General features: G+C 37.2%; 2 protein-coding genes across 8 annotated transcripts in view; one reads left to right on the top strand and one right to left on the bottom strand.

The window, feature by feature from the left end:
- rst (roughest) overlaps positions 1-14,569 on the top strand; it is a 240,091-nt gene that overhangs the window by 16,558 nt on the left and 208,964 nt on the right. The window lies entirely within an intron of this gene.
- LOC137583519 (uncharacterized) lies at positions 184-14,240 on the bottom strand. 5 transcript variants are annotated; one of them, XM_068298578.1, is made up of 11 exons: positions 14,177-14,240; positions 13,048-13,213; positions 5,157-5,278; positions 4,465-5,101; positions 4,281-4,400; positions 3,965-4,045; positions 2,647-2,755; positions 2,325-2,584; positions 1,914-1,970; positions 1,152-1,419; positions 184-1,093 (listed from the first exon to the last, which is right to left on the bottom strand). In XM_068298578.1, exons 4-11 carry the CDS (start codon positions 5,087-5,089, stop codon positions 502-504), a joined length of 2,112 nt encoding a protein of 703 aa, XP_068154679.1. In that variant the 5' UTR covers positions 5,090-5,101; positions 5,157-5,278; positions 13,048-13,213; positions 14,177-14,240; the 3' UTR covers positions 184-501. The 5 variants fall into 5 exon arrangements, with proteins under 5 accessions (XP_068154679.1, XP_068154678.1, XP_068154680.1 ...); XM_068298577.1 differs by having other exon boundaries at positions 14,107-14,234; XM_068298579.1 differs by lacking the exon at positions 1,914-1,970 and having other exon boundaries at positions 14,107-14,234.

The following is a 14,569-nucleotide window of genomic DNA, read 5'->3' as shown; positions in this document are numbered from 1 at the left end:
TATTTGATATCATTAAGTACCCATTTGCTGGGCTTACTGACCACTGTGCAATGTGAACCTCACTTCATTTATTGTTGGGGGCTTAAGTGACAAAAAATACCGAAGAAAAATACATGGAAAAATACCAAAGAAATACCAAATACCAAAGTTAGTCGTTGACAATTTGAAAATCTACGACTTAAATATGTGTTGGTTTTTTGCAAAAGTTTGCAATCATTTTTATTCATGTGGTTTTGGTTGTTTCTTGTGTAAATTACATTACATACATATTACATTTGCATATATATTATTTAAATATTGTAGTACAAAAAAAAAAAAAAAAAACAAATGCAAATAATAAGCATAACAAAATAAATAACAAAAATTGTATAGAGGAAACGGGGATTCCATCCCCTCGATTTGCCTTTGGGTTAATAAACACAAATGAATAAAATTCTTGATAAAAATTGTTGAAATGCAACAAGAAGGAGTAGAAGGAGGAGGAGGAAAATCTGTGTGCATTCAGACATTGGTGGGTGCATCCATGCCACAAATGATGGACTTGACCACCGATGCGGCTGATAAAGATGCATAGTTCTGCCATTTACGTGTCGACATGCCGTCCTTGTAATCCGATATACCCTTGACCAGAACGAAACTCTCCCGACAATTGCCAATGATGCTGTCCAGGACACTGCTCATCTCAACATCGGTGGCCAGGAGTCCATTTTTGCGTGCAAACTGTGTGCGCAACTCGTCGCTGCGCACCAGATCTCGGCCAGAACCGATGGGTCCCAGATGCAAACGCAATCGCGGCACTCCGTTGACAAGTTGCTGCTCATCGGCGGCTATGGGATGGGCCACCTCGATGACTTCGTTGTGGCCAATGTTCATGAACAGTTTATCCGTTTTGGCATCGGGACGTCCAAAATCGCTGTCCGTTTTCTGGGCCAGCGTCTTTTGGGCGTCGCTCAGATACTGCTCCCAAGGGCGTTTTAGCTCCATATTCGCCTGCAGACTCTCGGCAATCTGCTGCAGTGAGTCATTAATGGGAAAGTAGGTTTTCACATCCTCGCCACTCCTCTCGTACACATAAACATAGGGTTTCTCCTTGCTGAATAAGAAACAAATTAAATTGAATTAATTCCTTTGGAAACTGTTCAATTACGCACCTGTTACTGAGCAGTGCCCGCTGTTTGTCCACATAAGAGATGACCACATCGCCCAATCTCACATGCTTCTTGTAGTCCGTATAATGTGGCACTCCACCGGCCACGCCCACAATGAAAACGTAATCAACCTTTTGGAATGTGCCCAGTAGACGGGTTGTTGTGTTCCCAGTTGCTGTCATTGCCTCCCGTGTGCTGCCCACAGATGGCAGTTTGGTGCTCACAATGCGATGTGCTCCAATGTTGCCCAAGGTATACACATTCGATTCGCCTGTGCGTGAACGAGGTAAACAATTATCAATTATAAACGTATTATCCTATGTATATATTTTCCACGTATTGCCATAGATAAGCCAAAAACAAAAATTTTGTCACAAAAAAAAAAAAACAGAGTAGGCTCTATTTATATACAGGGTGCCTGTGTAATAAGTGGTCTTGTGAGGTGGTTGGGTGGTTGATGGTGTGCGGTGTTTGATTATGACATGTGCGTGACAAGGATAATCAATTAAATTATGGTCCTCTACCAGAGATTTCAATAACAACAACATTAACAATTCTTACGAAAGACAACACAAAAAACGATCAATTTCAGTCAAGTTCACAAAATTCAGTTAACAAATTTAAATATTTCAATTTAATGTTTAATTTAACCATGTTGCTTTCCGTTACATTCGCATAATTTGCATTCATTGATATATTTTTGTGAACTTGACTGTGAATTGTCTTCGAGTAAGTAAATTTTGAACTAAGGCAACGTGGGCTTACCAAATCTTCGTTTCTTTTTGGATTTTCTGAGTGAGTTCGTTAGATTGGGATCGGAATCTGTTATATATATGTATATATATATTGATTTTCGAAGGGGGGAAACATTATTAACAGAGTTTTTATGTTTTTTTTTTTTTTTTTTTTTTTGCAGGCAGGCAGGCAAACAAACAAACAAATTGGGTAACGTTATTCGAATAGGGATAGGAGAGAGAGAGAGAGAAAAGAAAGAGAGAGAGAGTTAGAGAAATTGAGAAGACATGAAAAACATTAGTAGAGAATAAGAACGTGGAAATGGTCATATGTCAATCTCATTTGGTTGCTTCTGCTGCTGCATTTGCTCGACAGAATTGCTTAATCGGATTGGCAGGGATTACGAGCCAAAATATTTGCCCATTAGCTGGAGTCACCTACCGACTGTTGTATAGCGAACAAACGTCTCCTTGTTTTCCAACATGGCATCCACAGCAAGTTTCTCACAATACTGAGCCGTTATGATGGCAATTGTGGGCTGCTTATTCGAGGCTATAGTTGGCATCTGTTTAACCACCTTGATCTCCTTATCCTCATGATGAATACGGGTGTAGGCATTGTATTCCATTAACTTGATCAAACCGCGCTCCTGCAGCGATTGTATGACCAGCAACACATCCTGTTCGCTCCATCCATAATCCCTAAAAACGAATGCAAAAAAAATTTAATACCAATTCTAACTAAATTTGTTGGTTAAACTTACTTTGCCAAATCTTCGGGTGACACTGGATTGGGATATGCCTGTTCAATGAGTTCAAGCACCTTTTCCTGTGTCAATGGCGGAGATTCAAATTGTGATTCCTCTAACGAAACTATCCACATAGAAGATACAGGAAGAAAAATTTATAGTTAGTTATTTTGAAATTTAATTGCAAACATTTTTGCTTTTTAGGGAGAAGAAACATTATTTCTAAACTGGCAGAGAAAATATTTCATAGTGGGAATTTACAAAATTTTAACGTAACGTTGTATATATTACGTTATGTCGGATTTGAATTCCGATTTATAACTGTCTGAATTTTTATTACGAAAATATTTAGACATGTTTTCGTTTTCAAACTAGAATCGATTTAATTTAATTTAAATTATAAATTCTGATTAATTGATATAAAAACGAATACGAAAACAGATCTGATTATCAATGTATGGGAATTTGATTTCAAATAGATGAGATCTTTAGATTAGATCTTGTAAATGGCTTTCTTTTGCATTAATTATAGAACAAAAATCGTTATAAAGTTATTGCTTGAAAACAAAAAAGCATTCGTAAATGGCATTCAGCATTTGCAATGAGTTTAAGTGAGTGCCTCAGCCAGACGGAAGATGATTATTAGTAAAAAGGTTTTCATATTCAGGAGCATCTAAATATCTCTAGGGGAATAGGGGGAGGGGGAGGCGAACAGGATTAGAGCAATGCTTTTGGTCGAGGCTAGGCTAGGCGAGGCGAGGCATGAGAGAACGAGTTGAATTCAGTTAAGTTGAGCTGAGAGTTGGTTAAATTGCTTAAGCAGCGCATTTTAATTGCAGGCAGCAGACAAATTGGCCACTCGGGGGCCACAAGAGATGTCATTAAAATAGGGCGTGGCAACGTCAGTTACAAGATTAAAAATTGAAAAGTTTTTACATATATTTTTGTTTATTTTATGATTATTTTTATTTATACATTTTGTTCAATTTCAGGTGCATAGATTATTATTTAGGAATACAGAAGGGGGCAGGGGCAGGTGGAGTACAATGAAAACAATCAACAAATAACAACAACAATAGCCAATAACAACAACAAATAAACGCATAAACTAAAAACAAGAGAGAGAAAGAGGGGAGGAAAAGTTTTAAGTTTAGGATTAGATTTGCCAATAATTAGTTGATTGATAAAGAAGCTGCTTGCTGGCTGTCTTTTTTTGTTTTTGGTTTTCTTTTTTTGGTTTGGGTTACGGTTTTGGTTACTCATTTGCGCCTGGCGCTCAGCTGTTCAGTGTACATGTCCAGCCAAATGGCCTTCATCAGATTGTCGCCATCACCTGTTTTCTTCTGCGCCAGCAGCGCCTCCTCAAATTTGCGATTGCAGTCGCCATAGCAGTAGATGATGTAGCCATCGCGTGCTGTTTTTTGTTTTTTTTTTTTTGCCGACGCCGTCGTCACACCCCCGCCAAGAAAAATAACAATGATAATTGATTCAAAAGAAAAGAAGAAGAATACATCATGAACGGGGTGGTAAAGAGAAAGGAGGGAAACAACCATTATCAAAAAGTTATGGAGATAGAGATGGGTCTTGGTATTAAAGTTACGCTTACGCTTAGGAAATTGAGTTAGGGACCCATTTTGGGCCATACTTACGCGGACGTGATGGCGGCGCCGATGTCTCCTCCAATATGCGTAACTCAATCTCAATCGATTGTATCTCAGCATAGCCATGTTGCATTAGTTTCATTATCTTTTTAATGAAGCCCACATAATCTGCAATTGGATATGCCAAATTTATCGCCATGGAGGAATGTGCGACTTGTGTGTGCTTACTCACCTCTGGGAAAGTCCTGCGGACTGACAAGCTCCTTGAAGAAGTCCTGGGCAATGTGGGCCTGCTTCTCATCGTTGGTCAACCAATCACGGAACCAGAATCTCAATGTTCGCGACTCTTGCGAATGTTTACCTGTATTGGCGCTAACGAGAAACACACGAAACTCCAATGAGAGGGCCGCCGCCTTGCTGGCACTCTTTTGGCCGGCAATTGTGTCCTTGTTGATTATGATGCCAGTGTGGTCGCCGCCGGCCACATGGACACGGTCATTGATCTCATCGATCAGTTTGCGTTCAATCAAAATGACCGTGCTGGTCGCTGTCTTACCACGGGGCGTCATCACAACCTGCTCTGTGCGCGGTGGCGTCTGGCTTCTTGGATTGACGCTCGAGTTCTGAGCGATTTCTGACGAGGAGTTTCCAACTTTTGGCCCTGTTGTTGTGACTGCGACAATTTTATTGCTATTGCTGCTGTTGTAACTGTTGTTGGAATTGTTGTTGTTGTTGCTGTTGCCGTTGCCGTTGGCGGTGCCATTCGGTGGGGCAACATTGCCATTTGTCTGCGATTTCTTCGGCTTTGGAGGCGGCGGTGGAGGCGCCATTTGTGTCTGACTTCTGCGCCCTGACATATTTCCGATTACCTATATATATATATATATATATATATATATGTATATACTTTTGGGGTTTCGTTACTTTTACTATCCTTTCACTTTTTTACTTCTTTTCTATTTCTTTTTTTTTTGGGTAGTTTGAGAATTGAGGGTCTCAGATGGGGGACTGTTGGGTATCCTTGTGGTGTCGTCCTTGAGCCCGAGCTACAAATAAAATGAAAGGAAAAGTCATCGTTAGTTTGATATCCTTTAAGTAACGTGAAACCCTAATAAAACGGATCTACAAAACAAAAATGGCACACTTAAACAAATGCAACAAATTGTTTAAAATGTTTAAATAATTTCCTTTTTTTTCATTAAAATCGGCCTTCTTTTTTAAATTGAAACCCGAAATGTCCTTTAAGAAATTGCAATTGCGTCTTTGGTAATCGGAAATAGTTGAATCGCGGAGTATTGAGAACAAACAGAATGCGAAATTTCAGAATCGGAACAAATTTGCATACGTTACAGAGATAAGGTAGTTGTGTATATTGTATATAGTGTGTGAGATCTGGTTTATAGCGCGACTAAACACTGTCGTTGGTTATTTATAGCCTGGGTATTTACGTTTTCGTATAAGCCAACCTCTGCTTTCCCTGTCTCTCTGTCTTGGCCGTCCCATATCATTCAAATTACCCAGCAGGAACTACTCCTCCTTCTTTCGCCTACTACCAGTTGGTCTATCTGTCTGCGTCGTACGTCGCGCGCCGGTTGCTTTTGGCAATGCGCCAAACAAATTTAGAATTCATAAATAATTGGTGTCATAAATTCAACCCGAGTCACTGGAACTCTTGGGGTATTACCTGGCGACCCAGTGACTTGGTTTTCCTAATATACACAAACACACAAACAAAACGACACGAAAAAAACACAAAGAACACAACAAAAAAAAAATCAATAGGAATTTCGTTTCGCCAAGTGCATGACAACCGTATCGGATCGCAGAGCCCTTCCACACGACTAAATGCCATCCATTTCCTCCCACACTTGCCACCCCATTAGCATGACGGGTAAAACTAACTCCCTGCTTCTACTTCTTTTGGGCTTGTTCCTGCAATTAAAGGCAAAAATCAACTTCCGGCCAAATGTCACCAGAGAGCCGCAAAAGGTTTTTGAACCCGTTTGCGGCTAAAGAGGGTGGCTAAGTCTAAAAATTTGCATAAGGCAAACAAACTGAAATGAAGTAGGCAGTAGCCAGTCACACACACACACACAAGAAGGACACAACAGAAGGCAAATCCCAAGTGATGATAAAAAAAAAACACAGAAAGGCAAATGAACCCCACATACACACGCACACAACAACGTTTGGTTAAAAGAACTGGAAAATAAACATAAGAAATCTTTCTTTCTGTCGTTAACAGATAGAGTTATGTGTACCATATTTGAATTATTTCTCAAAAACTAGGCAGAACACATGCAATGAAATGTATACTAAAAATTTCATTTATCTCGTCGGGGTTACCAAGTTGTGTGGTCAACAGTTTCCCCAGTTTGAAGGTAAAACGTCTTTCAGTTTGGTCGGGATCACCATATTTTCAAGGTCTTTAAATCTTCATATAGGGAGTAGAAGCATTCCATGGGCAAAGTCGGGGTCACCAAATATTAAAATGCCTTTTTAAAACAAGGGATAATTATTAAGATATAATCTCTAATTCTTTTGCCATTCATTTGGGACGATGATCACTCGCATTGCATCAGTCATGTCAGATCAACCTATCACCATCATCATCATGATCAACGGACAAGCATACTCCTATCATCATCCCATTACATTCACTCTTAATTAGATTAAAGAGGTTTGTTTGTTTTTTTGTTCTCCCGCTTTGCGCCTGACTAAAAATTGTCCGAAAAGGGTGCACTCAAATTTCCATGGCCGGAAATTATTTGACGTCTGGGATTTCAATTAAAAATAAATTCCTTTTTGCTAAATTTATGCCAGGCCCTCGAAATAATATGCACACACACACATATGTACATACATACATACATACATCGTACTGCAAAAGACAAGTAGAGTTTCGCCTACCTTTAAATGCATTTCTTCATTTCCGCTCCACAAGAGAGCAAATGAGAGGCCCGAGAGGGAAATGGAGTGGGGGACAGTACAGGTTAGTTGGTAAACATTTTTCTAGTTGAACGATTTGTTTGACAGCGAAACAAGGTATAACCGACTATATCAAGTCTTAATCAGGATACTCTTTTATCACGAAAGGGACATCATTTGTGATAGGCGTAGGAAATTTGAGATTGAGATATGTAGGATTGGCTTTCTTCACTAGATTTTGCATCTGATGCTCTCCTGATGACTACCAGTTTAGTATGGTAGCCAAGGGTATGAGGAACTTCGAATGACGTGAAATTGAAATTAAAAATTCCAATGCCAAGAGTTAGTGACTGGCGATGCGTAACTTCGATGAGGGCCCATGTTATGCCTGGCAGAGTTAAAGTTAAAGTCACATTTCATATTTTCGAAAGAGAAAAACAAAACAAAACTGAAAATGGGGAGGGCGATTTCCGTTCAGTTTCACCAGCCCACATACAAAAAACGACTTTTGATTTTCTCTATAGTTTTTTGTTTTTTTTGCAACATTTTCAGCGATTTGTTTTTGTTTAAAGTTCATTGCTGCGGGCTCTGAGGCCAAACCACAAAACCTACACAAACTAAGTAGAAGTAAACACAGAGAATGGAGCGTAGAATTGAATGGGGGGCGCCTAATACCCCACACAACATAGGGATAAGATCAAGTGATCTACGGTGCTATAATTAAGAATTTTCCGCTTGATTTGTTACCATTCCCTCGCCCCTCCCCTCTTCGCTTTATGGGCGTGCCGCCAAACTGGCTAAAAATTTACCCCATCAACACTTTAAAACACCCAACAATATTTCAGTTGTGGTTTTTTATTCGCTTTTACTATATCGGCATACCCAGTAAACCCTCACTGGGTATATGTATGCATACCTACATTACGTCCACTTTCTATGAGTTTAGGCGTAAGAATTCCTGTTGGTTCTTTTCCAGTTTCTGTGTGGTATCGTTAAACACCACTAAAAAGTAATATAAGGAAATTCAAATAAGGCTTTGAGTTGCATTCAACGTCTCAACGTCGGGGTCACCAAATGTTGAAATGCCTTTAAACTCCAAAAAAGTTAAGATCTAATTAGATCTTTTATAGTTTCTGTACGGGTTTTTTTTTTTTACTGTTTATTGGGCTTAATCTTGTGTATCAGCAGGTTTAAGGAGCAAAAAACGACTTCTTAAACTGTCGAGTTGTGTGCTATTCGGCTTTCCCTTGATTCATTTTATCAAATATTGGAAATTCAAACACTAAAAACACTTTAAAATCTTTAAAAGACAGAAACTTTTACATTTTTATAAAATCGTAGTTTTGACAAGCATTTTATTTGCATTGCAATGGGAAAATGTATAGCAAATTGTAAAATTAGCATGAACGTTGTACAATATTAAATAAGTATGTATGTGTATGTATGTATGTATATGTGGCCTTTATGTGGGGTATATAATAATTTGATGGGTGGGAAAAGTTCACGAAAAGTTTTCCCATTGACATAACAAAACAAAACAAAAGCGTAACGATACTGAGTGAGTGCTTTGTGCAAATTGAACACGAAACATTATACAAATATATGTGTATATATAGAGTATATACAAAGTAATGACAGCTAATTGCCGCATAATTTAAGTTAATTTGTTTAGTTCGGTAATTAGGTAGAGTTAAAAGCACGAGAAGATTAAGGTGAAGGCATAATATGGACGTGACATAAAGTCAATCATTCGATCGATCTACATTGAAACAACAGCTCGAGCACAAAATGAGTCATAAAAAGGGCAAAGGAAACTCAATTGAACTGTGTGTTGATTCTATATACATATATATATGTATACTTGTATGTGCATTACTTGATGGGTAATTAACAGTCAACGTGCTTGAGCAAACAAGCGATAAGCCAACTTTCTGGGTGGGCAGGGCAGAGGGTGGGGGACAAAGTATATACATACATACATATAAGGTCCTCAGTTATATAGACACGTATAACATCTGGCGACTGTTGCAATATTGCTTCATTTTTCTCCCCATCTACTGACTTGAAATCCATAAATACATATATACATACATAAGTATATATGTATTCGGTTCTATGTCTATAGATTTATATCTTTCTGGACATTTTTCTGTTTTCATCATAATTTCTAAAGCTCTATCCGCCAAGGCAAGGTTATATCTAAATTATTTTGTTTCTTTTTTGGATACTTGAAACAATTTTCGTCTCAATCGTTTCTCTCACTCTCTCTCTCTCTTTCTGTTGTGTTTGTTTATAAAACAATTTAGATTTTTTCTTTTATATTTTGTATACACCCTCTGGTAGCGATGGGAGGTAACAATTGTGGGGTATATTTGCGGTATGATTTGACTAGATAACAAAACTTGAGACTAAAAGCGCCTCAAGAATTTTCTATATATTCGTATACAGCTTTTATTATTTAATTCCCAAATCGAGTTTACACAAAGATCATTATTCTATTAGGGTATATTCTAGGGTCGACTGCCGTCTTTTTTATCTATAACATTTGAATTTTCTTTCAGTTTATCATAGAAAATTGACTTTGAACTTTTTGACTAGTGGAAAGAAAGAAATCAAATTCAAATTGAAATCAACAACAAAATTAACATATAGATTTGCATTTTATTCATTCGCAGCAAAGTTGATTGAATCAACAAAATTTCAACAAAAATTAAATCATCAATGTCGTCATCATAGGAGAAAGGAAACCGCAGAGTTTGATAAGATTTTTAGGATTTTCAGTCTAATGTTTGCTCGTTTTTGTAAAAAGGGAATTCGTATTAATCATTAGAATAAAGAAAAAACAGCAACAAAATTAAAATCAACAAGTTGTGGACACAAATTTGTTGCGCAAATCTCTCTCTCTCTCTCTCTATTTCTCTATATTCTATAAATCTTTCGTTTGAAAAGAATTTTTCAACGCCTTTTTCTTTCTTTTGGTATTAACAAATCTCAAGTGAGGGGGTAAAGGGGGGATGGGGGACTTTCCTAGACGTGGGTGTGTGTTGCAATCGCAACAATTTCATCATAGTTTGTGTCATGCGTCATTTGGTTCTTAGATCGGGGTTGACTTGGATCAATAATAAAAAAAAAGTATTATACCAGAGATAGAGAGGGGGAAAGAGAGAGCGAAATAAATTTGACATACTTTGTGTGTGTGTGGTTTCTCTTTTACCCACTTAAATAGCCGCCAATTGCATTTGGACATTCCCCTTCTCTCACCCTTCTTTCTATTCCTGCAGTTCACTGTACTTTGGCGGCGGCACACGCAAAGCCAATAATAAAGACGAGGGAGGAAAGTTTACAAATGCTTGTGGAATAATTAAATACCCTAAGAATACGACTTTATTCCTCATACACCTGGAATCCGTTTAAAACGGGCTTTTGACCTTTTAATGAACCAATTTATAAACATATCCAGAGGTTTTCCCTTTATTTTCAGGGAATCCCTGGAATAAATCTTCATTAAAATAGGCATAGAATCCTTGACCATCTATTAAACGATCCTATCTAAACAACATGGATGCACTTGCTTAGTAGGATACAGAAAGCAGATTTTAATATTCGAATATGTTACAGTTTAAAAAAATAAAATAAAAAGGGAAGAGTCTCATTTAGTCACGAGGAATTCTTTGGCCTATCGAATTGCTACTTTCATCTTAATTTCATCTTTTAGGAGGAAAATTTTCATTTTCTTAATTTTTTTCTACACCTGTCAGTGGGACATTCACGAGGGATGAAATAAGAGGAGGAAGTTTCCTCCCCCAAGACCGTATTTTTTACCTCCTTAAGTGCTAACATTTCGACATAATTGAAATAATTGATGAAATAATTGATTTCACCTATTTGATTTGATCTATAACTAGATCTGATCAAGAATATATAAATATATAACTTTTTTCGATCTAGGGTGCAATTATATTGCACTTTTTCTAGCGGTGACCACTTGGAAGCAAGGGTAGTTTGGTTCGGCCTTCTTTTGTGTGGAGGAAATGTTCTTAGAGTCAAGCCGACCACCCTTAACCTTTTCGATGGCCCCAATACATGCAATGGCCCGTTGGTTTGACTGGCTTTGGCTGGCTCTTTCATAAATTAGACAACTTGGCTGGCAATATGGGTAAAACCTGACAGTTTTATGGCCACAACACAAAATGCATCAGCTAACCAACCACCCCAAAAGTAGGCAACAACAATAGGGGTTGGCAGGAGTGCCCTCTATCAACCGAATGTCTGATTAAAGGGTCATAATGTGACCCAGTTAATCAGCAAATTTCAATGTTCTTTCACCAACAACTTTCCAGCAAACAACTTTCTAATGTTTGATGAGTTTCGAAGAAGCAAAGACCAAAGGCAAAGGGTGCTAACAATTTGTTGGTGGTTAAGAGGAGCAGGAGGGGTAGGAACTGGGTGTCGTGATGGCATCTCAAATTGCACACACGCAAATGAGGTTAAGTCATATCAATTTACTGCAAATTGCGGCGTATTAAAGGCAAAAAGAAAATAAAAACTAAAACATGTTGCTTGCAAGTAAAAAAACAACTTGATTATTTTAAGTCCCACACAATCTGAACGAAAGGCCTTTTGGATGAAAACTAGTCGACTGCGATTTCAATTCTATATCTAATACATACATAGGTAGTTACAACGACTTTCTTTTTAGTTAATCACTCGAAAATGTCTACTAAATTACTTTGAAAACTTATTAATTTGGACAACATTCAATCTGATTGACTTTTCTAACATTGAGAGAAAGACAAGTTTAGGAATTTCTTGTGGCAATATTTACAATATTTCTAAAGATGTTTTCACCTCCATGTTTGGGAATTGTTGTTGGTTGTCGGCCAGTTGCGTTGTTTTTGTTTAAACATTAAATGTTAGACTGCGAACGGGCCGGACGGACGGACAGCAATCATAAAACCCGAAAAACGAATGCAGGTCATGCCAAAAACAACAACAACAACTATAACAACAAAATGGAATAAAAATGAGCATTTTGTAAAGAAATTGCGACAACAAAACTTGTGAAGCGGAAATGTATAAGATAAACGACGGGGCCATGTGGAAAACATGCAATACCAACGAACAATATTCAAGACCTCTTCTCGTCGAAAACTTGATACAGAATCAGCAAACAAAAATTAACCAGAAAGTTTATCACCGACTGCATGAGACGACTCTTGGCGTAATATAGGAATGATGATAAAAATTCAGTATTTTGAAGGCTATCGTATTGAGTCAGACTTTGGAAATGGATCAAATTTACATATACATGTACATATGTACATAAGTCTATAGTTAGAAAATTAAAGTTATGAAGCAAAAGCAAGCGATTGTTTTTTGTAAGTTTAAAAAACAAATTTTTATTGTAAAAGAAACTGATCTTCGAAAATTGTCTATATCGTTTTCTAAATGCTCCCAATCAAGTAACTTTCGGTAACTACTATAAATATCAGGTGAACTACATGTAAGTTGAGAAAATTGTACTTAGCGATCCAGGGTTATATAAACTTTTAGTTTCTAGACACAATATGATTACTTGTGAAACCTTTTCCCGCCAATTTATATGTCCTTTTGTCATCCCAAACCTTGGAAGTCGAAGCCGAGCACGAGATCATGAACATTCTTGAGCTTTGGCAGAGGAAGTTTTTTTTTGGAAAGAAAGGTATAAAATGGTTCTTGGGAGGGGATATTTCCCTTCATCTCCTTCTCGAGGATCCGCGCTGCACTTTGTGTTGATTAATGAACGAATGTTGGCTCTATACAAATATATTTACATACATATGAACGTGTGTATATTTACCCCTTTAGACAAAATACGTTAAATTTTAATGCAAATGTATCGACTCACCTGTTGCTGATTTTGAATTGTCGTTTTTCCCTCTTTAGAATGGCACAATGACGTGTGTTTGGGTATGTGTGTGTGTGTAAGCTTTGTTTTTTTTTTTTTATTTTTTATTCTAAAAGTTTTGCAACCGGTTTCAAAGTTTATTTTGTTGTCCAATTCAAATGTTGCTCTAAAAATTGTTGAATAAACAAAAAGATGTAATTGTTGTTTTTGTTGCTGTTGCTGCTGTTGAGGCTAAGGGCAATAATTTTTCTGTACGTTGGTTTTATCTAATCTTATCAGCCTTTTGGCATTCCTCTTTTTTTCTTTCTTTGTTTTTCTATTTCATTATCAGCTGATATCGATTCGTTAGTATTTCTTCTTTTTTTTTTTTGCCTTTTTAACTTTTTAGTCATAAGCAGAAAGTAGAGATCGAAATGACGTCAGATCCTTAGATGTGAATTGAATCATCGACATGGCGAATCATCGGAAACAGACAGAAAAAAGAGCAGAAGGGGGCAGACAGTAGAAACACGCTCTAATGATCATCATCATCGTAGAGTCAAGCAGTGACGTCATTTAGCTAAATAAATTGCACTTGAAAACCGAAATAACGAAAAAAAAAAACGTTACGCCGCCATTCGAACTGGTTCACCTTCAGCTGATTAATCCCCCCAACCCCCAATACCCGACCCAACCAACTAAGCAACTAACCTCCCCTCTATTGACAATGGAATAATTCAAAACACTTGGACAAGAAACAAAAACCAAATTGTTTGTGCTGAAAGTAATATTAAATTACGCACACACACACACAAATACACACTCAAACACACACACACACACACACTATCTTGCTGCTTCGTTTCGTTTGTTGCTATTTTTGAATTTGAATTTTCGAAATATATTTTGCAGTCTGCAGTTTCTTCTGTATTTTGTTGGTTTTTTTCTGGATTCCGTTGCGCGCGTCACTTTGCCATTCGTTTTGCCGGCAAAACAAACTTCGAATACAACAACAAAAACACACAGCAACAACAAAAAGAGAAAAAAAAACACAAACAACAAAATGGAACACAAATTTACTTTTGCTAGACGCTTTAGTCTGGGGGTAATAATCAATTTATTTAAACTTTTTCATAAAATATTTTCGGACCTTTTAAAAAACAAAATTTTGTAATATCGAGCGACCGCACAACCGCTCACTTCGTAAATAAAAACAACACTAACTCAATAACCCAGCGAACATCGTTTTTATAGGGCATAACCCAGCAAACATTTGCGAGCAAGTCATGTCACGATTTCTGTTAATATCAAAATATGGGCACTTATACAAAATTTTGGGACACGAAATATAAGAAGAATTAAGTCTTAAAAAATGTTGCCTTACTATTTTAAATCAGTAATTTATATAAAAAATAAGAATATTTTGGAATATGTTAAAAAATGCGATCAATCTCCAATCTAATCAATCTTTCGCTTGATAAAACCTGTGTAACAGGAGCAATATTTAAGCTTTTTAGTTAAAAACAGTTATATAGTTATTTTT

Source organism: Drosophila tropicalis, unplaced genomic scaffold (genome assembly GCF_018151085.1).
Source record: "Drosophila tropicalis isolate 14030-0801.00 unplaced genomic scaffold, ASM1815108v1 contig_867, whole genome shotgun sequence".
Lineage (NCBI taxonomy): Eukaryota > Metazoa > Arthropoda > Insecta > Diptera > Drosophilidae > Drosophila > Drosophila tropicalis.
This window is presented reverse-complemented; position numbering and strand designations above follow the sequence as displayed.

Bases quoted from the DNA above. Each gene is read 5' to 3' on its own strand.
- LOC137583519 (XM_068298578.1), bottom strand. From the start codon at position 5,089: ATGTCAGGGCGCAGAAGTCAGACACAAATGGCGCCTCCACCGCCGCCT. The intron at 1,971-2,324 runs GTAGGTGACTCC...TATATATAACAG, and splicing joins TGTTCGCTATACAACAGTCG to ATTCCGATCCCAATCTAACG. The intron at 1,094-1,151 runs GTGCGTAATTGA...TTTCTTATTCAG, and splicing joins CGGGCACTGCTCAGTAACAG to CAAGGAGAAACCCTATGTTT.